Source organism: Ambystoma mexicanum, chromosome 12, assembly GCF_040938575.1.
Source record: "Ambystoma mexicanum isolate Mex_15411 chromosome 12, UKY_AmexF1_1, whole genome shotgun sequence".
NCBI lineage: Eukaryota > Metazoa > Chordata > Amphibia > Caudata > Ambystomatidae > Ambystoma > Ambystoma mexicanum.
The window spans coordinates 101,139,041-101,161,744 of record NC_090936.1 but is presented as its reverse complement, the minus strand read 5'-3'; the positions used below and the strand labels follow the sequence as shown (position 1 = coordinate 101,161,744).

The window sequence follows — 22,704 nt, the reverse complement described above, 5'->3', positions numbered from 1 at the left end:
GGGTTGATCCCTGCGGCATGCACATAGAATTGGCGTGGAGGGTGAATAAAAGCCTGGCAGGGACACAGTCAATTAAGTGGAGTGTCTGTGGTGGTGGCTCTGATGGGGATAGAATCTTTGTGGTAACTGTCACTCCAATGTTCCAGTTTACGGTGCATCCGTTGGGTGGGCGAGGGATAAGGCTGGTCCAGCGGCGGCATGGTCGGGTTTCAGTAATGGCTGGGATATCAAGATTCTTGGTGGTGAAGATATTGCAAATGTCGAACGCATGTGCCGGGAGTGAGCTGGCATTGATCAAGGTGCAGTTGAGGACAGTGTGGGGAGAGGAATAAACCAGGTTAGTGTTAGGAGCAGCTAGGTTTAAGGTTGTGTGGGAGTCCCCCAAGTGTGTATGCGTGGGAGGGTGAAAGTTGGTTTTGCTGTGTGGCGGGTTCTGTATGGGCACCTAGCCGAAGTACCTGGCATGGAGTGGGGGGGAGGGGGAGAGAAGTGGGTATCTGGTGCTTGGGTACGGCAGACTAAGTGTGTGAGTCTTGAGGGGCAGAGTAGTGGTGATGGAGGTAAGGGGGAGGCAAATTGCATGAAAAGTGGGAGGAAACTAGTGGGGGTGGCAGGGTCGGGAGTGCAGCGCAGGCGGGTGTTGTGCAGATTATGCAACTTTATGGTGTGGGCTTACCTGGGAGAAGTAGTGTCGCAAGGAGACAGAAGTCTGGTTTGACTGAAATGGGGTGATCATGGACAGTAGGCTAGAACTGGTACGGCCCCTCCATGCCAGACAGGGAAAGACCGGCGTCAGAGGAATTTTGTGTGGGCCTGGCTTCGCCTACCGGCTAGAGTCTGAGGTCCCGTTTTCCTCAAAGTGCAGCCAGTCCGGGAGCTCGGCGTCTGGGGCATGATGCAGTGCTGAACTGGTGTGGCTCGGTTCGAGAGGCGTTGATACACTAGTGGCCATCTTGTGTTGGAGCAGGTGCTCGAATTGTCCAGAGGATCTGGGGCACTGGATTTTGTACTATCCTCGACAGGGGATGGCATGGTGATCGAGGTGGTCTTCTACGGAAGGTTCATGTGCGATTACCACCTGTTGGTGTCTAGATTCCAGAGGAGACCTTGGTTGATAAGGGGGACACCTAGATTCAGTCCCACGAAGGAGAGCGCCTCTCCGTTATTCATAGATGCTTGTCTTGCATTGACACAGGCAGCGTCACAAGGCACTCCATAAATCGCCTGCAGGTCTTCAGTCACCAATCGGGCTTGTTGCCTGGTCGAGGGCAGCACAGCAGATATCCAGCATCCCAGCAGAGCCATATGGTTGCCCACAGGGAGTTCCAGATGTTCAGACAGCCGCAAGTCCCTGCAATAATGAACTGGACCCGGACCTTGTAGAAAACATGCAAAGATGCACTCTGCCAACTGAAAGCAGGTGATGTACCTTACGCAGGACAGGTGACTGGTAGGTCCCACAAGTCAGTCGTAGGATGGCAACTTGCAGAGGTATTCCCTGCCGATTAGAAGGCTGTGGTTCACAACACTTTGGTATTGGCGGAGTCAGTGCTGTTTTCTGCTTTGTAGTCTTCTTTGGATCTTTAGCTCCAGTGTTCGCCTTGCTTTTTGGGTCTACCTCGTCTCCTTATGTCCAGAATCTGGGCTGGGATCTGACCCATGCCTGCCAAGGACCCTTGCAACATTCATACTTGGAGGTGGCTGTCCAACAGTGGGCAGCCAGCCTCCCAGAATCTCCTCTGCAACATTCAAGCCCCTGGATGCATGTGGATTGGGGTGGACACTTCCTGCTAGCACACACAAAGGAGAGCCTTTGAGGACTTTTTGCAAGAAGCCCACTGAGGTACATAAAGGGGTCCATCCCCCCCACCCGGCAAGGTAGGAAGACTGGTAACAAGACAGGACTTTAATACGCAGAAAGACCATTTTGAGTGTGTGGTCCTTTTGAAGAGCCAGGAATGAGACGCGGACACACAGGAGTCATGGTTTGGGACGTTTATTGAAGCAAATGAGTGTTGGAAAATACCTCGCTACAGCTAATCTAGAATGCATTTCCCAACCTCAACCAAACAAATGGGTCTGTCCGGTGTCAATATGTCCAACAAAATATGTCCTGTGTCTGTAATCCTATTGGGACCCTCACACTCTAAATACATTCTAAGGTGTAAAAGATATTGTCTTTCTTTTCAAAAGTGCCCAAATGTTCAAGTTAACACAAGTTCACATCCAACAAAAAGGGTTCCAATGAACAATGTTCAAAGTCCCAGAGAATAACTTCCTTCCCCAGACTCCTTGTTCCAATACCACAATAATCTGGTTTCAAGAGGGTTACTCCCTCCCCTTGGTTTCTTTGCTTTTCTTGGGGAGCAAGTCCCTTCCCCAGGCCTGCTCTCTTACCCTTTTAACACATTGCAAATCCGAAGGGTACGTTTCTTCCTAAAGACTTTCCTTGCCCCTCTACTTTAACAGTTCATGATCCCAAGGGCATGACTTTACTTGAGATTCTTTGTAAGTTATTTCTCTACTGATCTTCACCTGGTATACTCTCCTGCTAGGACTTGTTACACAAACATTTAATGTTACCTTGACCTGGTACACCTTTCCGCCAGGACTTTGTTATAGATATACTTGGCTTCACCTGGTATACTTTCTTGCAAGGACTTTGTCACACAAATACTTCCTCTTTAAAGCTGGCATTCAATAACGTGTGGCTTGTTTTACAAATGCTTTTATTTCGTTAGCAGTTTTACTTTTGGCCTCTCGATATGTCTTTCAAGAAGCGACTAACTTTATCAAACCATCCGGTAACCCACTTGTGTTCTCCGAATTCACCATTCACTTCTGGCCTCACCTCGCCTTGGCTCACTTCAGTTTGTATTCTCCCTATGGAGCGGCACACATGCACTGGCAAACCGGTAACCCACTTATTGTCCCTGGGCTTATTGGGTGCCTCAAGTGCTCCTTCGCTCCCGCCTGCTTCTGTGTGCTGGCTTTGTGTGCGCTCGTTTAAGCGCTGTACCCTTTCTATCTTTCCTTCTCCTTGGTGCGTGGTTCCTGCTGTTCTTTCTGTCTCTCTCAGCGGTGAACCTACTGCACCCAAACTTCTTTCCTCATTCAGATGCAGGTCGTGCTGTGGTTGAGGGTCTGCAGCTCGCCTCTTTCTCATTATCCTTCTCCCTGTCCGGAGTAGCCAAGCCGTATATAACTTTCCGGCTTCATTTTTCATCATCCAACAAATGGACCGTTGCTTTGGTCTTACGGCCTCCTAATCTTAATTTCTCTGATTCTTTCACGTGTCGGTGGTCATAGGACTAGTTCCTAAATGACTAACAGGAAGTGGATACTGATGTTTGTTGGAATTTATCCTCACTACTCCCTGCTTCTTCTTCTTCCTCCTCCGAGTTGTCCATATACTTTCCCTCATGGGAGTTTTGGGGAATAACACCAGTAAATCCTAGAGGAGTGTAACAGTATGCTATTAATTCATGGGGGACAGAGGGAAGATCCTTGCAAGGAAAAGGGGTGTGGGGGTTATGTGGCTTCCTCCAACAGCTTCCTATTTCCCCAAGGTTAAACCCCCCCACCAGATTAGTGCCACCCTCCTCGCCCACCCCAATTCATCCCCCTCCTGGGCCAAGATCAGCTAGTGGATCCCATCTTCTGGCCAGATAGGGGAGGTCCTCTCAGAATAAGAAGACCTCACCAGGTTCATCGCAGTCCGCTTGAGGGCATTATCATGGATAAAAAGACAGCCTGGGAAATGGAACCATTGACACCAGACTGTTCAGCGGCTGCCTGGTAAGTAGCAAAAAGGCTACACAGGACAAAGAAAAGGGGACCCAATTGCCCCCACAGCACTCCATATAAGATCACTTGCGTTGCAAAGGTAAAAACACACGTCATGAAAGGAGATTACTGCTCCTGTACTGATAGGCCTGTGGTCTAACCAGTGAACTCAAAACGACTTTGGAAAAAGGGACCCTACGGGCCCATGCAGCGCACCACATAAGGTAGGGGGGTGCTGCCATGGTGGAAAGCATACATGCCAAAACAAAAAGGCGACGTCTCCTCCACAGTTGAACCGCAAGAAGGACCTGGTGTCCGCGGGCAAGAAAGTGAATGCAGGAGGCGAGTTGAGAAAGTCTCACTCGCCTTCAAAGTCAATGAAAAATCTAGTGCTGGGAGGCTCGGGATAGAGCAGGTAAGATTTGCAAAAAGAAAGTCTATGTACCAGTTTTTCATAACAAAACAGGGGTATTTGTAAAGCGCAGGTTCACCCCCCAAGGGGCATCATGGCGCTAATAATAGATGTTTGTTACCCAACTTAATGGTACTCATTTTATCGACCTCGGAAGGATGAAGGGATGGGTGGACCTGCCGGGATTCGAACTTGTGACCATGAGGTCATACAGGGCCCCTGTAGCGGATGCATTAGTCCACTGAGCCACAGACCCAGCCTCATGCCAGGGGGTGATTGGGATTTGTGGAGGCCCTATCCAATTTCAGTTTCTTGCCTCTCCTTCACTTTAGACCGATTTTAATGTTCTACCGCCCCCTTAATTGCTCTCCAACTTCCTCTTTCCCTTCACAGCACTGAAGCCAAAGTCGAACTGTGCATTTCCTATTTATACTGTTTTGGCCCAAACTACCCAAAGTACTTAGTGGAAATGACTAATAATGGTCCGAACTAGATTTTTCAAAAATTCCCAGTCTTTGTGCGTTTTGGTTTATGTTCAATCCATCTTGCCCAGGGTTACCCATAAGGATGAATACCGGAACCAAGGCAAATATTATGTCCCTGCAGAATTGTCAATCCCGCCAAATGAGTTAACTTGCTTTTTTTAATTTCGGTGCATTGCTTTTTTTTCATAAGCTATTTTTAACATTGCCTGGCTTAGCAATTTGATTTCCTTAATGCGGGGTGCACACCTGCTGGTGTTTCACTTTCTTCCCACAACGGTTTGTCCTTGACTTCTACTTTTAACTTGTTTTTCACTTCTCTATACAATTTAAAAATTGTTTGCTTAATTGAAATGAGTATGTTTCTGCATGAAATGAGCTAAGTTTGTAGTTCATTATTGCTCATGTATAAAAAAAAGTTCAATGCCACTTTTTGTGATTTTTTTTTTTTTTTTTTTTTTTTTTTTTGTAATGAGTTTCTCCGTCAGATAATGCCCTAGCTTATCCTGAGGGGGGAAACAGCGAATTTCCTCAAACAAGGGTAATATAGGGGCAGTAGCTAGGCTACTTCTATGTAACAAAGAGCGGCTGCTGATTTTTCCGCTTGCACAGTGGCAGTGTTTTGAATGCCATAAATGCAAAACATGGCCCAGGGCAGCTCATTTGCATCCGTTACTAACCCTGCAGGAAGGCCCCACCTTTGTGTATTGCTGTTCTCCACTGTCTGGCAAGATCTAAAGAGGCGTGACTGTATCTAGTCAAAACTAGCTTGCTTTGCTGTAATTATTCAATGTTGGAGAGGGTTAGTTGCCTGCCTGTATCGGCAAGAGTGAGGGATTGTAGGCTGGTGAGGCAGTTCTGGGGTGAGATTGGACGTATGTGACAGTGATTGTTGGTCTCCCGGTCTTGGATTTTAGTGTTATCATATTGGGAAGTGATGAGTCTTTGGATGATCTCACTCGGAGTGAGAAGAAGTGGTTGTTCAGAGGGGCAATGACTGGTAAAAGAATTATCTTAAGGAACTGGAAGAATGCTTTGACATTGAATGTTGAGACGTGGTTGTCTGAGATGCATGAATTGGCAAATATGGAGAGAGTGATGTATAGGAGACTTGGTAAATTGGCTTTGTTTGAAAAAATATGGGCTAGATTTTTGCAGCTATTCTAATATTGAGGTTGCTGGGTGGGGGGGTGGTTGAGAGATTCGTTTGATTTATTGGGGGTTTGCGGTATTGTATATCTCACTCTGTACATTGTTCTGTGTAAAATGCTGTGCTTTTCTAGTATTGTTTACCATGTTTTATTTGTTGTACATTGATTGTCTTGGGTTTTTGTTGTACATGTTGTGTAAATAAAGTTTCAAAACTAAAAAGAGTGAGACTCTTCTGGCATTCTGGTGGCTGTTGTTACCCTGTGTGTGCCATGCCCTTGGATTCTCTTGCTGGGCTTTAGGATCGTCTAAAGAAGAAATAATGATGATATCTGACCACAGTCTGGCATAAGTACTGTAGTACTGCAATCCCTGGTGAGGAAGAATCTGACAGCTTCATTAATACTCTCGTGTGCGGGTGAACACATCTGGGTATGCTTTAGGGATACCTGGGAACACTTAAGTGTTCACAAATGTTCACGAATGCTAGAGAAACCTTTGATATATACTAAAGCGTTTATTAAATATTGCACTTTTTGAAAGCCTGATGCTGATTTAGTTTCTGCCATTTCATCTGGGTGACTTTTCTCCTTTTGACTGCCCTGATATTGGAATGTTTCCTTTGTGTTGGACATGCTGACATGGTTGCGCTTTCCTTGTGTCTTTAGGGGTTCAGAGGTGGACATGACTCTGGAGAGGGCCGTACATTTGTTGGACAATGAATCTTCCTCATCGTATTGGATCACGACTGCGGCCAACTATATACAGCATGAGAGTTTCCAGAAGGCAGAGTCCAGAAGGAAGGTGGGTAGCTGTGGCCAGATATAGGTAAAGGATGTTGGTGTGGGATCAGCAAATGGGAGAGAATGGGTTGGTGAAGAAATATATTGTGTACGCTTTGGGTCCTGCAAGGCAAGGGGTAGCAGGCTACTATCGCCGAGTAGTATCGCGGATTACGCTTTTCAGTGCATTTTTAGATAAAACCGTTCACTTACTAAAATATTGATTGTTTTTACGCAATATTTAGTGTTTTGAGTATTTTTACGCAAACAGCAGTTTTCAGTAGTCTGAACGATCAATACAGTGTTGCAGTCCTAAGCCATGTGCCCAGAAAATCAAATTGGCAAATTTCAATGGTTCAGGTCATGCTGTCCGATGAATTCAATTTTTCGTTTTCCATATTTTTTCTCTCCTCAGTAGCACCCTCTCTTCCGTGTGTTCCTTATTCTCTTTCTGGTATGCATTCACATTCTGCTGTCCCATTGTTTGCATATCTGCTCTTTAGAGCTATTCTCTCCGGGGTGCCCCATCTGTCGGCAGTAGCTACCAAGGACGGAACAGCATTGTAGGTTTGTGGATGCGTACATGAGTATGGATCCAAATGGGTATTGCACATTTTCCGCACGGGCCAATTTGTTCGAATCGCCCTTCCTTGCACATTTGTTTACCGCATTTCTTATGCAAAATATAGCTGGGGGTTTGGAGTTGGGTGTTTAGAAAGGTGGATTATTTTGCAAGTAAAATTTAGCAGTAAAATTATTTTGCAGTAAAATTTGGTAGATCAAATTGGGGAAACTGGATTTGAACATATGGCTGCCAGTAAATGACATGGATCTGATCAAATGCTATCCTTCATAAATGGTGATCATTGTAGGACCTAAATGGCAAGTACGCGAGACAAGTCCCTTGGATAATGATTGATTCAGAACATATTCCAGCATACGCTGCATGGAAGAGCAGGTTCAAATGCGTGACATTGCCGTGATGAGCCTTTATTTTCTGATATTTATTGCTGGCTTTGCAAGCCCCTAAAGTTCAAAGAAAAATGCCAACTTATTTTAGTTTCTGAACCTTCTTGCAGGTTTCCTAACCCAGCATATTTATGTGTATTATATTGGCAATGTTCTCGTGGGCAAAGTGTTTTGCGTGTTTGTGTTTATTGGTGTATTCGGGAAAGCAGGAACATTGAATGGGAACCAATTAACCTTGGTAAACCTATCTGCTATATACTGAATCGCCTGCATGTTCGGTGTTTTGTGTGAAGACTTTTCCCCAAACATGGTCAGTGGAGGGAGAAGTCCAAAATTAACATAGTACTTAGAATATCGTGAGGCCTTTTTTGTGATTACTAATTAGCTTGAATTCTATTAATGCACATGCCATTGTCTGATTGAGAAGAGCATCACAGAATTGTTTGGGGGTAACAGCAGTTGTAGTGTCTGGTCTTGTCACAAAAAGGCAGCACCCTCAAATACTTGTTGCTTGAATATAACAGTAACCCGTTGTGGATATTAGATTGGAACCATCTTGAGTGCCAACCTATCTGGAGCACCTTAACATGGGAGGGGAGGGTTGCAGCTAAAGAGCGATTTTCATCAGCCAAACCATCTGCTGGTTGCACAGAGGAGGTCGGCATTGTATGCTGTAAATTGAAGGTCTGAATATCAAACACACAATAAATAGTAGTAGATGCCACGGTATTGCAGTTAGAGGGGGTCTTTCAGCCCACTATGTCTTGGGCAGAATGGACAGTGATGCACATTGCCTCTATTGATGAGCCAAGAGTCATAGCGTAGATCGGTCTGAACCAGGGAATGCAACATACAACAGGGCTTTGCAACTTGTGGCTTTCCGGATGTATTCGACCACCACTACCATCATCCTTACCATTGATTATGCCCGCTCGGGCTATAGGGAGCTGGAGACCGAAACATCAGAAGAGCCAAAGGTTGCAGACTACTATATAGAGGCTTATGATCAGCCAGGAGTTAAATCACAAAGAGCAAAGGAGAAGGATGCAGGAGGGTCCTGATCTCCCTCCCCCCACTCTCAGCCAGTGAATTTAAGAGTGATGATGATCTAGAAAAAGATGTATGCGAGTACAAGCGGCAGAAACACTTGATGCTGGAAACCACTGGTGGTGAGGATGTGGTTGAGGACGACGGCGATGCCACATTTACAGCTGCAGGAGGGAACGATAGCTACTCCTCCCTCTGTGTAGTGTGCATTTCAATCATGTTCTGGAAGTGCAACATGTCTGTGTGCTTTCACACCTTCAGTACCGCCACCTTACAAGTCTGATGTGCATAGTAGACCATGTTATAGTCCACCATGACAATCCAAAATCTGGACTTCATTCAACCAAGGCCATCCACAAGATCTGTCCACCGTCACCCTTTGCACAGCCACTGTTTTCTGGGTGAAGCCTTGGACCAGCTTGGGTACCACATTGTTGCTGTCCCACGTGATTTGGCACCAGTTTTATTTCTCCTTCTGCGCGCAGACCCTCTGCAGGTGAGAGGCCTTTGCCGCACTGCTTAGTTCCAGCATTTCTGAGCACTTTTGGGGCGTTTATCTCCCTTTCCTTGCACCTTTTCCTTCTTTGTTAGTGCCCGTGGACTGTCCCTCCCCACCTCCCTCCCAGCGCCCCATTGCCCTGTTTGTCGTCCATCACATGTCCAGCCCTGCCATTTTTCTGAGACCTTCCAGGGCAGCCTCTGCCTGGGCAGCCAGTTAAGGGCCACAGCAAAGGGCGGCTTCACTCCGTGTTTGCCTGTGAAGCCAGCCCTCAAACAGCAGCGACTGATAAAGTGTGATCTGGATGGGGAATACAGCAATAACTGTATTCCAATAAAGCCCAAATAAACAAAAGGGGTGGGGGTGTAGGGTTGCTGAACAATAGTTAGAACTGGGCTGTGCCCAAGAAATGTTTTGTAACACACAAGGAGGGGCGGAGCACACCACTCACAAGACTGACGTATGAAGAGCATGTATAGTGCTCCTCAGTGATTTATTGTTAGCATGTATAGTGCTCCTCACTGATTTATTGTTCTGAATTGTCTGGGGGGGTGAGAGAGGCACAAGCAACTAGTTACCACCTGCTGTGTGTCTAGGAGAAGAATAGGTCTACTTGGACTGATTATGACTTTAACACTACTCAGCAGTTGTTGGTAAAGAAGAGATAAAGGGGGGGGGGGGGTGAGTTCCATCTACCCCTTCTGCTCTTCATACATAGACTATTAGTCTTGTGGGTGGAATTCCAATAAAGCCCTACCATTATCACCTTACATAGCACATCACACACGTTATCAGGCTAGCAAGTAGTTTTCCAATCACTGCTGTGTCCCAATTTTAGGTGGTTTTCCATTTGCTGCTGTGTCTTAAACCTGGGCATTTTCTATGTATTGCGGTTTCTCAAATGTAGGCATTTTCCCCCACGGCTCGGGTATCGCAAACCTAGGTGTTTATCCATGAGTGCAGCCCATCCATATTTTCCACTTGGCCCATCTGTGTTAGGAAGCCTTACTTTGCATTTAGCCCGGCTGTGTTGGAGGGCCAATCTTTCACTTAGTTTATCAGTGTTGCAGAGCAATATATTGCACGAACAGATCGCGGGGCACAGGGAACACATCACCCCTGGAGGAACCTGTGGGGGTGGGAATTGCTGCACACCAGAATGTCCGACAGGGGATGAGAGATGTGGCACAGTCAGAATGCCTCGCCATGCTCCACATTCAGATGGAATTGTGAAGATATACCAATGTGGCACATTTAGATAGAAATGTGAAGATTAAGCCAATTGTCACACTTGAAATTAACCAGGTATAGCCATGCGACACATTTAGATATGTTGTCCCGTTTTTGCTTTGTGCCAGGTGTATGGTTTGTAGAGGCACGCGTCTGTTTCTCAGTGAGTTGAATAGCTAGGTTTTTAGTCATTTCCTGAATGTTAGGTGGTCTTCAGTTCTTATTTCCTTTGGTATCGAGTTCCATAGTTTGACTTTCAGATACAAGAAGGCAGATCCTCCGAATTGCCTTTTCTCGTAGTTTTGTTTCAATGTGGAGGTATTCGCTCGAAGTCTCTTCCCGGTTGGTAACGGGCGATTTTAGCTTGGAGGAATGTGGTCTCTTCTATTTAATCTTAGTAGTAGTCTTGCTGCAGTATTTTTGGATGCGTTGTAGTTTTTGTGAGGCGTTCTGGTATTCCAACGTAGACTATTTGTGTAGTCCATTCTTGATAATACCAAGGACATGACCGCAAAGGTTGTGTGGGAAACTGAGGTAAGGGAGGATCCCTCCTCAATCGCAGGAGGTAGAAACGTTTTTTTGCTATTGAGTTAAGAGTTTACGACCGAACAGAAGCGGAGATGAGACCTCGTGAATGGAAAGTTAGTTGGTGCCAGAGGAATGGCAGAGGGAAGAAAAGGGGCACGTGCCTCTGCGAGGATGGCAGAAGCGTGGAATAACCCGCAAGTCTTAGTTGGTGGAATGTAGGCGAGCCTTGATCTTCGTATTGAGTAATGAAGGCCCTGTGTTCTAAAAGTACATTTGTTTAATGTACAGCCAGGCAAGTGTTCTTAGCAAAAGTATAGGATGAGAAGAATGGTGAAGACCAAGAACATTTGAGGAGCAACATTTTGAAGAATCTAGAGATGGCGGGCATTATAAGTTGGGCTACCCAAGTAAAATGCATTGGCATAATCGAGACGAGTTTAGTTAGGGGCCGAATGAGCAGAGAAAATAAAGGACGCCATTTGATAGTAAATGACGATAGTGTTGGGGAAGGAACAGAGTGAAGCTTAAAGCAAAGTTTTTGAAACTGCCATGGGGGTTGGAGTATGCCCGAGGGATGGTGGAGGGGGGGGGGGTAACAGGCAAAACTCTAAAGACTCCTCCACACCGCTGTCAGGATGATTGATGATAGACCAGTGGGCCTTACAGTGAAAATGGCAGCATGCTTCCAGGTGGGACTGTGCACATAAGCACTGTAGGCAGTTACAGTAAGAGGGGATTACAGTTTGCTCAGAGATTGCAAGAAAGAACCCGGCCCGGCCACTGGGCCTAGTATCAAGGATGCCTCGTGCATCTTATTGTAAACAGCAGGATTTGTTGGCAGCAATGAAACACATTCCACAGAGACTAAACACAAAGCCCATTAAAGCTACAGGATTCCTGGGAAGTGGAGATGCCCACGTTGCTTCTGTGTTCCCAGAAGATGAAACCTGAAATGTGCTGAGTGAGGGGCGAGGCTCGCGGGTTTAAAGGGGGAGATACCACCCATCAATGTTCGGAGACTAGACGGCCCCAAGAGAAGGAAACGGGGTGCACATCAACATAGTCTATGAAATCCCACCCAGATTATTCAACAGATCTTTATTTGGCAAAAGAGCACCCCCTTCCATTGTGAAAGAGCCATGTTTTGGTCGCTTTTTTTACATTTATTTTTTAAAGTGAGTAACCAGGATGGCTTGGTCCCTTAGGGAGGGTGTTTCCAGAACTGCAGGACCAGACTGGCGAATGCTTAGCCTTCCAGTTTCTTTTTCGGTAGGCCGGCACCGCCAGTGTTGGTGGAGAGAAGGTGATCCATGTCTTGAATTATGGATGGGCTTTGGGGGGGCGGGGGGGGGGGGGAGTTTGAATGTAGGGCCATATCTGTGTTTCACTTTCAGCTGACGCAAAGCGTGTTTAAAGCAGTTATTCTGTGCACAGTGAGCCACTGCAGGTACAGGGGGCTAGTGAGATGGACCCTGCATCCAAGACCAGGCAGGGTGAAGGCTGCTGCATTTTGGGCTCTGTAGGCTTGCAGTTAACAAAGCCGGCGATTTGCATAATCCAACCTGGAGAGGACAGCGGGGGTGATGGCAGTATATTTTGGGGAAAGCCAGCAAGGGAAGCATTGCAACAAAACATTTTGATGCTGCAAGGCCAACATGTGGAACAACTTAATAAACCTTTGCATTGAACCAGCTTTATTAAAGTGCATTTATACAGATACTGAGCATCGAATACCTGTTAAAATGGAGCAGTATCAAAGGCCGGCCCAATAGATGCGTTCGAGCCAGGAATGTACTTGCGCCAAAGCCCTATTTGAGTCTCTGAGTCCATGGATTGGCAAATGCACTGATGGATTCTGGACAAAATACACAAAGGATGACCAGAACGTAAGTGCCTGCACTGCTCCTCTACAGACTGTGAAAGCACCGAATTAACCCTATTACAAACCTGCACACTACTGTCGCCAATAGAAAACTAGCAGTACACGGTTCTGGACTTTATTATTAGAAAGCTACTTGCCAGGGACCGTCATAAAGGTACTACCAGTCTGTAACAGCTGGGAAATGTTGCGATTAACTGGGACTAGGAAAGCAGTGCCTGGCAAATGCCTATCTAACACCTATACACAAACCAAAACTGTTTTTGACAAAGGACTTCAGTGCAAGGAACTCAAACAAGTTGCTGAAGGCACACAGGGCTGGGATATAGTTTATTACAGCAGTAGCGAATTTACAGCTGCAGTTTAAGCCATTAACTCTCAGCCGACTGCTTGGGGAAAACTGGCATTCTAAAGTTTGATGTTACTGCTTGATAGCGCAGAGATCCCAGGTGGGTGTCTTTCCTGTGGCGAGAGGCAAGTAGTGAATGGGAATAGTAACAGACATTAGCACGGCCATGGGCAGTCGGAGGGTGGGTAAATGGCCAAACACCCGTGTCTCTTGCATCTCATCTACCTCCTAGTTGTACTCCATGATGGTAGTTTCAGCTCATAGGTGGCGCTGAAGCACCACCTAAAAGCTAAAACTAACCAATGGCTCTGTTAACCGAAGGGGTCGCGGCAGGCCCTCCTCTATCCCATCTTCTAGATAAAATCTTGGTTTGGTCAAAGGACGTGGGGGAGGGGGGAATCTGGGGATCCTCACTGGGACTGGCTCCGGCATAAATGCAGGGGATTTCTCAGGGCCCGCTTAAGGTGTGATGCGCCCTTGTGCGGCCGCACTGCTCGATCGCGCCTTAAGTCGGCCCTGATGATGCTTAGCGCTGCTTTATTTTTCCGCATGTATCTTGATCATGCAATCCACTTTTTTTTTTTTTTTTAAGGTATTAGAATATTTTCACAAATGTCTTATGTGTTTGTCCTTTAACATTCCTATAGTATTCAGCTTAACATATTTAAGTTTATACAAGGGACCATGGTAGTGCAAGCTAGCAGCGTGTCCTGCTCATGGGCACGATTCATGTGTTCCTGATGCATGTTCTCATCCAACAAGATGGGCATTCATGGATCTGCCCGAAGCCAAGGTGGTAGCCTTCTCTTTTCTGGTCTAGAACTGCAGCAAGTGCACGCTTTCTGCCTTGGGATATATACCGTCCGCTGTGCCACAGGGGCCCTTTCCATTGACCCTCTAAATTGCCTACTCTGTCCGGACCTAATGGGAAACTGCCAGGTCCCAATCACTGAGCTTGGGCTGCCTCTCCGTCTTCACCGAGGCTTGAGCCTCATTTCTCCATCTTCTTGGGTTGAGTGTGTAGTCGTGGGTTAGGATTCTCCTTGGTCTGTGTGTACTTGTCACAGTAGGGCTGGTTTCACAGGGTCTTCGCCGTGATGGGCCGCGGGTAGCGGTCAAAGGGGTTTGCAGTGGTGGCATTGAGTCTTCTGATCAGAGGGTTCGGGTTCTGATCCAGTCCTTGGCAGAAGTTCTTACTCGGCTTCTCTAGATGTTCATCCAACATCTCGATGTCCAATTCTCTGTGAAGGTCCGCTGTCATTGTGAAGGTTGTCGTGCCAGACGATATCCGTAGGGCCTTATTCTGGACGAAGAGCGTGGAGGCGGGATGGATGACATTGTGCAGTAAGGTTTTCCTCCACAGAGGCCATGAAAGCTGGAAATGGCATAGGACTCCAATCATAAAACTCCAAGTTATTATTTGTATTGTGACAGTGCTGCGATCACACCATGCTCCATTACTATTTGAATCTGAACTGCCCCCCCACCCCACCCCCCAGCCATCTTGATAGATCAAACATTTTGCCGGTTTTTGATATGGTCTCATCCAATCTGTTATTGAGCCCTCGCATTTCATCCTTTTGCCAGACTCCTCCCTTCATCCGTTTTATTTCCCATTTTGTTAACTTTCTTTTTCTTCATATGTTTGTGCAATCCTGTCCCAGGCCACACCTACTATATTTTTGTATTATTCCCTTTGTTCACTGTATGCGTACAGAGAAAGGGCACCTTCCCACTGCATTCCTTTTCACTGCTCAATATTTAACCCTGTTCTCCTCACAGCCGTGGGTAACTCTCCGCATGTTAACAGGTGGCCTAGCGTTTTCTCTGTCCCTTTTTCTGTGAAGTGGAACTGGCTGCATTTTTGCACAAAAGGTCCTTCCCCCCAATTCGGCTTTCTCCCGCCATATTAAATCTGATGGCTGCATTCCTGAGCTCTTAATGCTCACAACAAGCAATACAGACAGGGGCCTAGCTTCTTATCCGATTGCCACCCCCACACTTATGACAGGAGGCATGTGTACCATTCCACGTGCATTTAGATTTTATTATTTCACTCCTCTACAGCTGAATACAGGTTTGAGACATTGTCCGTTTGTCCTCCATAATAGCGCTGTTTATTTGTAATGGTTGTATGCAGTGCGTGGATATGTGTATGGCTGTATGAAGTGCGTGGATATGTGTATGGCTGTATGCAGTGCGTGGATATGTGTATGGCTGTATGCAGTGCGTGGATATGTGTATGGGTGTATGCAGTGCGTGGATATGTCTATGGCTGTATGCAGTGCGTGGATATGTGTATGGCTGTACTTTGGCGATGGCCCACAAAGACCTTTTATCCGCATAAAGTACCAATTCGCCCTAGATTTTTTAAGTGTGTTTGTGTTGTGTGTGTGTGTAATATAAATATATATATATATATATATATATATATATATATATTTCTGAGGCTTGTGGAATCTGCTTAGATCACATGCTGTGCATAGGCCGACATCTAGTGGAAGCTGCGGAGTATTACAGTTTGTTTTTCGAAAGTCGAAAATGGGCGTCGACACAGGCGTGCCAGTAATACTATCCCTAGTGTGACGTCCACTGTACCCAAGATCCCTCACGCGTGTAGGATCCTCAGATTGTTTTTTTCCGCCATACTGGTCGGAAGCATCTTGCGGAGTTCCCTGGCCTTAGCCTTACTTTTGCTGTTATTATAATTATAATTCTTATTCATTCCCTTCCCCACCCCAACGTCGACCCTCAACCTCGACGACGGCTGGAGAAGTCATCGACCGTCGACTGCTGCACGACGGATCTGGGCCTCGGAAGGCCGCTGGCCTCGGCCCGGGCCTAGTAGGCCGCTGGCCTCGGCCCTTACAAGTAGGGAGAGTGGGGGGTGGTACATACTCTTCACTCTTGATATATAGTTACATTTATATATTCCTACACTTAGCAGCCCGCTGCCTTAAGGTGCGTATGGAGGGTACCCCTTTTCAATTCTGCCCCAAGTGCAATCGCAAATACCCTTGGGTCGACAGGCACGCCACGTGCAATCTCTGCTTGCCGAGGGATCACCCCGAAGCGAACTGCAGAGCGTGTAGTAGGTTTAAACCTAAGACACTTAAGGACCGTTCGACAAAGCGTTGGGCCCACCACGCCAGGCAGGAGGCCATGGCAGCGGAGGGCGCCTTCAGCGATGGCAGCGACGCCGTACTTTCGGACGGCGAGGGCATTACGGCGTCGAAAGACAGCCGGCGAGCGCAGGTCCCCGACCTCGGAAGGTCGTCCGGCAGGGCGGCTATGGGGAAGACCCCCGGCGACGCAAGCGCTACACACCTAACACACACTAAACACACTAAGACCAACCGGACCTCGACGACGTCGACTTCCCGGAAGGAGGCACAAAAAGAACAGTCCGACTCGGTGTCCTCTGGGCGCTCTCGATCGAGATCACCTCACGACGCAAGGCAATCATCCACTCTTGCCAAGAGTGCCTCGCTACACACATTAACGGAAGTTCGATCGTCGGGAGACGAAGACGACTTCCACCCCCAAGCCGCGCTCCAAGATACCGAGACCGCGGTTAACACCAGTGAGGCCCCACGCCCGAAGCACACAGATACCTCTCCAGACCCTCGGCGCCAGGCGTCGAAAGTCTCTGGGGCCTCCAAGGGACAGGGAAAACATTTTTCCACGCACGGGGAGGGGGGGAAACAGCGGAAAGCACAGCCTTCCACCCCTGTAAAGCCATCCTCTCACCCTAGGCAGACAAGCAAACACAAGTCTACCCTTCAAAAATCCCATAAATCATCACCTGCTAAAGTAATACCCTGTTCCAGGGAATGGTCCAGTGAAGACATAGACAGGGTTATGTCTAGGATGTCTTCCTTGGCTGATTTTTATGATAAGAACCCAGACCACTTTCTTTCATATAACCCTCAAGGGGCCACACCCTCAGGCTCCTCCGATCCTATCCCGCTAAGTAAAAAGCCCCGGTTCGAAAGACCTGAACCCTTCGAGGTTCAGCCTTACTCCACTCCATATTCTACTCCACTCCCCAGTTACCAGGGACAAGTTTTCCCTGAAGAGGACCAGGAGTTTGAAATTATGGAAGAACAAACCGGGACAGATTACTATGCAGAGGATGAGGACCTGGAGGAGGGAGAAGATGAGCAGGAAATTTACAGAGTAGATTCCCCAGTACAAAGCGAAGCCCCAGTTACCGACTCTCCAGTTGATAACCAGCCCCTCCTTAACGAGGTTCTCGCTCGAGCAGCGGAACACTTCCACATCGACACCCACGGTGTACAGGAGGAAAGGGACTTCGCGGAGGAGTTTGTAGGAGAGAGAAGACCGGTCGCACAGACCATCCCTATCCTCAAATCCATCCAACGAAGAATAGATCCTTCCCTGGTGAATCCTAACCTCACCAGAGCTGTCAACCCCAGAATTGAAAAGATTTTCCGGGCAGCCCAGTCTGACCCTCTGTATATAAGGGGACATCTTAAACCAGATTCCCTAGTGGTTACCAACACTAGAAAAAGGGCTGGCACGCCCTTATCTTCATCAGAAGCTCCTCCCGACAAGGAGAGCAAAAAACTTTACGGGTTTGGCAGGAAGGTAGCCTCAACGTCCGCCTACCAAGCAAGGATTGCGAACTCCACCACCCTGTTGGCTAGTTACAATTGCCATCAATGGGAAGAAGTCGCGGCGCTCATTGCCTCTGCTCCAGAACCGTTAAAGGGCCAGCTGGCTCGGATCTCGGCAGAGGGGAGAGCCGTGTCTGGTTGCATTTTAAAAGCAACTTTCGACGCCGCTGACAACGCAGGGAGATTGATAGCAGAAGGTACTGTTATCAAGAGACATGCGTGGTTACGGCAGTCGGGATTCAAGACAGAAACCCAGGCTTCTTTAATAGACAAGCCAGTGGAACCCGACCTATTGTTTGGGAAAGCGGTCGAAGACGCACTTAAAAATGCCAAAGATGAATATGAGACTCTCAAATCCCTTGGCCAGCTTACCAACAAACCCCCTAACCAGAGGGGGAACAGTAATTTTCGTCGCCCACGCGGCCAAAATTCACAAAGAGGCAACTATGCCCAGGGACAGGGTACACAATGGAATAACAACCAGCAGTCTACCCAGAGTTACGGCAGGGGTAACAAGAGAGGTCGTGGAAGAGGCAGAGGCAGCCCCAACAAGGGAGGTGGCACGCCTCCACCAAAACAGTGACGCTCAGTTCAGGGTCCCTTGTCACGCAACCCCGGTAGGGGGACGCATTTCCACCTTCACCCAAGCTTGGGAAGGGATCACCTCAGACAGATGGGTGCTGTCAACAGTATCCGCAGGATATTGTATAGAACCACTGCAGCGTCCCCGGAACCATCCTCCACGACAAAGAGTGCACTCCCTAGAGCATCAAAGGATCCTTCTCGAGGAGATCGCCATTCTGCTAGAAAAGGACGCGATAGAACTCGTCCCAGGACACCAGGTAAACAAGGGTATCTATTCAACTTACTTCCTTGTGCCAAAAAAAGATTTGACAATGCGCCCAGTATTGGACCTACGGCCTGCCAACAAGTATGTCAAGCCCCAAAAATTCCGTATGACCACGCTACAAGAGGTAATCCCCCTCCTAAAAAAGGGGATTACATGGCAACCTTGGATATGAAAGATGCTTATTTTCATATTTCCATGCTCCCAGCGCACAAAAAGTACTTGCGCTTCAAGGTGGACAGTCGCCACTACCAATTCAAGGTACTGCCCTTCGGGATAGCTTCAGCACCAAGGGTATTCACCAAGGTACTGGCGGTGGCGGCTGCACACCTACGCAGGGAGGCAATCCCGGTGTACCCTTATCTGGACGACTGGCTCATAACGGGGGAAACCCCAGGAATTTGCAGGTCAAACATTCAGAGGACTATAGACCTCCTCCACGAATTAGGCTTCTCTATCAACGAGAAAAAGTCAAGTCTGGTGCCAAGCACCTCAAAACAGTTTCTAGGAGCTATCCTAGATACTCAGAAAGGATTGACCTTCCCTTCGGAAGAGAGAATTCGCAATATACTTCTGCAAATTCCGCATTATCAGTCAGGTCAACAGATAACAGTACGCAAAGCTATGCGGTTACTGGGCATGATGGCGTCATGCATTTACCTGGCCCCCCACGCGCGTCTGCGCATGCGTCCCATGCAGGAATGGTTGGCGAAACAGTGGTCTCAGGCAAGTGGTCATTGGGACGATCTAGTGGTCGTTTCGCCAACACTCGTACAGAGCCTACACTGGTGGACAAGAGAGAATCTCGCAAAGGGGAAACCCTTTTACGATCCCGAAGTACAAGCCGTGGTGACTACAGATGCATGCCTAACTGGGTGGGGAGCTCACCTTCTCCACCACACAGCTCAGGGTCTCTGGTCTCACTCAGTAGCCAAGAACCACATCAATCTGCTAGAGCTTCTGGCAGTATTCCGAGCGCTAAAGGCGTTCGAGCCCCATCTACTGAACTTGTCGGTGCAGATCAGGACGGACAGCACGACAGCCATGTTCTATCTGAACAAGCAAGGGGGGACTCGTTCGCCAAATCTGTCCAAGCTGGCCCAGAAAATATGGATATGGGCACTCAGACGGAACATCTTCCTGTCATCGCAACATGTTCCAGGGGAGCTCAATTCCCTAGCGGATGCTCTAAGCAGAGACTCCCTCCCAGAAGAACACGAATGGTTCCTTCACAGAGACGTAGTAGAAGATCTCTTCTCTCAGTGGGGTTTCCCCACTATAGACCTATTCGCCACAAGCGAAAACAAACAATGCCCAGGATTTGCATCCAGGTTCCCCCAGCCGGACTCCCAAGGGAATGCCCTGTGGATGAACTGGTCAGGGATGTTTGCGTACGCTTTTCCACCAACTCCTCTCATCAGGAAGGTGGTGTACAAGATGAACAAGGAATCGATGACGCTCATCCTAGTTGCTCCCATGTGGGCGAGACAACCATGGTTTCCACACCTACGCAGGATGGCGGTGTGCGAGCCCATCAGACTCCCAGCCTGGTACAACCTACTGTCCCAGCAACAGGGTCAAACAGTGCATCAGGAACCCAACTCTATGAACCTAGCAGCATGGCTCCTGAAGTCATAGAGTTTGGACATCTCAAATTACCACAGAGGTGTATGGACATTCTAAAGGAGTCCAGGAAACCAAATACAAGGCACTGTTACTTTGATAAGTGGAAAAGATTCGTTATCTGGTGCCAGAATAAACAAATCAACCCGGTTGATTGCACTCCTTCCAACGTTGTGACATACATGCTCCACCTGCTGGATGCAGGGTTGGTTTTTAACTCGCTGAAAGTACACCTGGCAGCCCTCTCGGCTTACACCACATCCCATAACAAGGTCTCGTGGTGGAAAGTACCAGTGGTTAAAGCCTTCATGGAAGGAGTAAAGAGACTTCACCCTCCTATTTCGAACCCACCGCCAGGATGGGACCTCAACGTGGTGCTAGCTAAGCTCATGGGACCCCCATTCGAACCCATGCATAAAAGTAGTCTCAAACACCTGACTTATAAAACGGCCTTCTTAGTAGCCATTACCTCCATAAGAAGGGTCAGTGAAATTCAGGCTCTGTCAGTGCAGGATCCTTTCTTTACTATCCACAAGGACAAACTGGTTTTACGCACACACCCTAGGTTCTCACCTAAATTCATATCCAAGTTCCATGTAAACCAGTCCATCGAGCTTCCGGCTTTCTTCCAAAACCCGCAAAGCTCGGCTGAGGTGAAACTACACACCCTAGATGTGCATAGGGCGGTCCTATACTATGTAAATAAAACCAGACCGCTAAGGAAAACAGATCAACTGTTTGTCTCCGTAGCTACAGGCAGAGAGGGGGATCGCGTCTCTAAGGGCGCTATCTCGAAGTGGATTATCAACTGTATACAGCTGTGTTACTCTCTTTCTGAAAAGACTCTGCCTTTTACGCCAAGGGCCCACTCTACTAGAGGCATTGGTGCCACTCTGGCTTTCATTGCAAATGTTCCCCTCGACACCATTTGCAAAGCGGCTACTTGGAGCTCTATTCACACTTTTACTCAGCATTACTGCATTGACACTCATTCCAAGACAGATACACAAGTGGGACAAGCGGTTCTAAGACACCTGTTTGCTCATGACCCTTCTCACATCCCACCTCCTTCTTCTGGTACTGCTCGCTAATCTATGCACAGCATGTGATCTAAGCAGATTCCACAAGCCTCAGAAGGGATACATTACTCACCGTAATCGTATTTCTGATGCTTGTATCTGCTTAGATTCACATGCGACCCACCCTTCATCCCCTCCGAGAGAAGGCGCATGATTGCTTGTAGTCTTACCTTTCTGTCTATCTGCTTGGATTATCTGTACTTGCGCTACTCCTCATGCTTCCTCATGTCAGAAAAAATACAATCTGAGGATCCTACACGCGTGAGGGATCTTGGGTACAGTGGACGTCACACTAGGGATAGTATTACTGGCACGCCTGTGTCGACGCCCATTTTCGACTTTCGAAAAACAAACTGTAATACTCCGCAGCTTCCACTAGATGTCGGCCTATGCACAGCATGTGAATCTAAGCAGATACAAGCATCAGAAATACGATTACGGTGAGTAATGTATCCCATATCTCTGTAGGTCGCGCACCACAGCGTCCTGCTTTGTCTGTGTGTATGTTGCTGCTCGTTTTTTTGTATATTGATGTACAACTTTTTAAACATTAAAAAGAACTTCCGTATTTACTACGCGGTGGTTTCTTGATCCATTTCTTGGAGTTTGCATTTTTGCATCTGGCCCGCGGGAGTGCGGTTCGCCTTTTCCTCTTTCCTTTTGGATATATATATATATAAGCTGCAGGGACGTTAAGGTGAGAAATATATTGTAACGCTGCCTATGAAATTCAAGGGAAAAACTTTAGTTACAGGGATGTTGCCTCCCTGTAACTAAAGTTTTTTTTTTTCCTTGAATTTCAAGGGTTTTGTTATTCCATATATTTTTAGAACGCATCCAGACCACTAGCATTGTCCCTTTGGCCGTTTCCCCACTGTCCATTTTAAAACGCTACCAGACCACTAGCCAGGGCCTTCGGCCATGGCCGTTGGGCACGCCACTCTATATTTTAAATCTCTTGCAACCCATTGCTCTGAAGACCTTCATCAACCACAAACTGATTTTGTCCTGTTTTTTTATATACATTTTTAATTGCCATTTCCAGAAACCAAAGAATGAAACAATTCCCAATGTTCCCTGCCCCTCCCCCAAGCCCCATCTATAACCGAGACGGTTTCCATCCCGTATATCTTAACGTCTCATGAACCCTCCTGGCACTATATTACTAGTTCCTTTTAATACAGCCAGCGTGTTCCTTCCTCTTGAGGTCAAACAACTGTAGAGCTATGGATGAAGTCTCTTCCTCCAATATTTCACTATTAGCTCCTATTTTGACATTGTTAAAGGATAAATAGGGGCTCGGCTCTCCTGTAGTGCTCTTGGTGCTATACCACCCCCAATAATTTTATTTGCTTCAGGCACCAAAGGCCTCTGGACTCTTTTGTCACGGTCACATCCCAATC

General features: G+C 47.4%; 1 protein-coding gene across 1 annotated transcript in view; it reads left to right on the top strand.

Moving 5' to 3' along the window:
* Positions 1–22,704, top strand: part of PKP2 (plakophilin 2) — an 810,521-nt gene that overhangs the window by 211,071 nt on the left and 576,746 nt on the right. Inside the window, exon 4 of the mRNA XM_069628098.1 lies at positions 6,498–6,633. Coding sequence (XP_069484199.1) covers positions 6,498–6,633 — 136 coding nt within the window. The remainder of the gene's footprint in view (positions 1–6,497; positions 6,634–22,704) is intronic.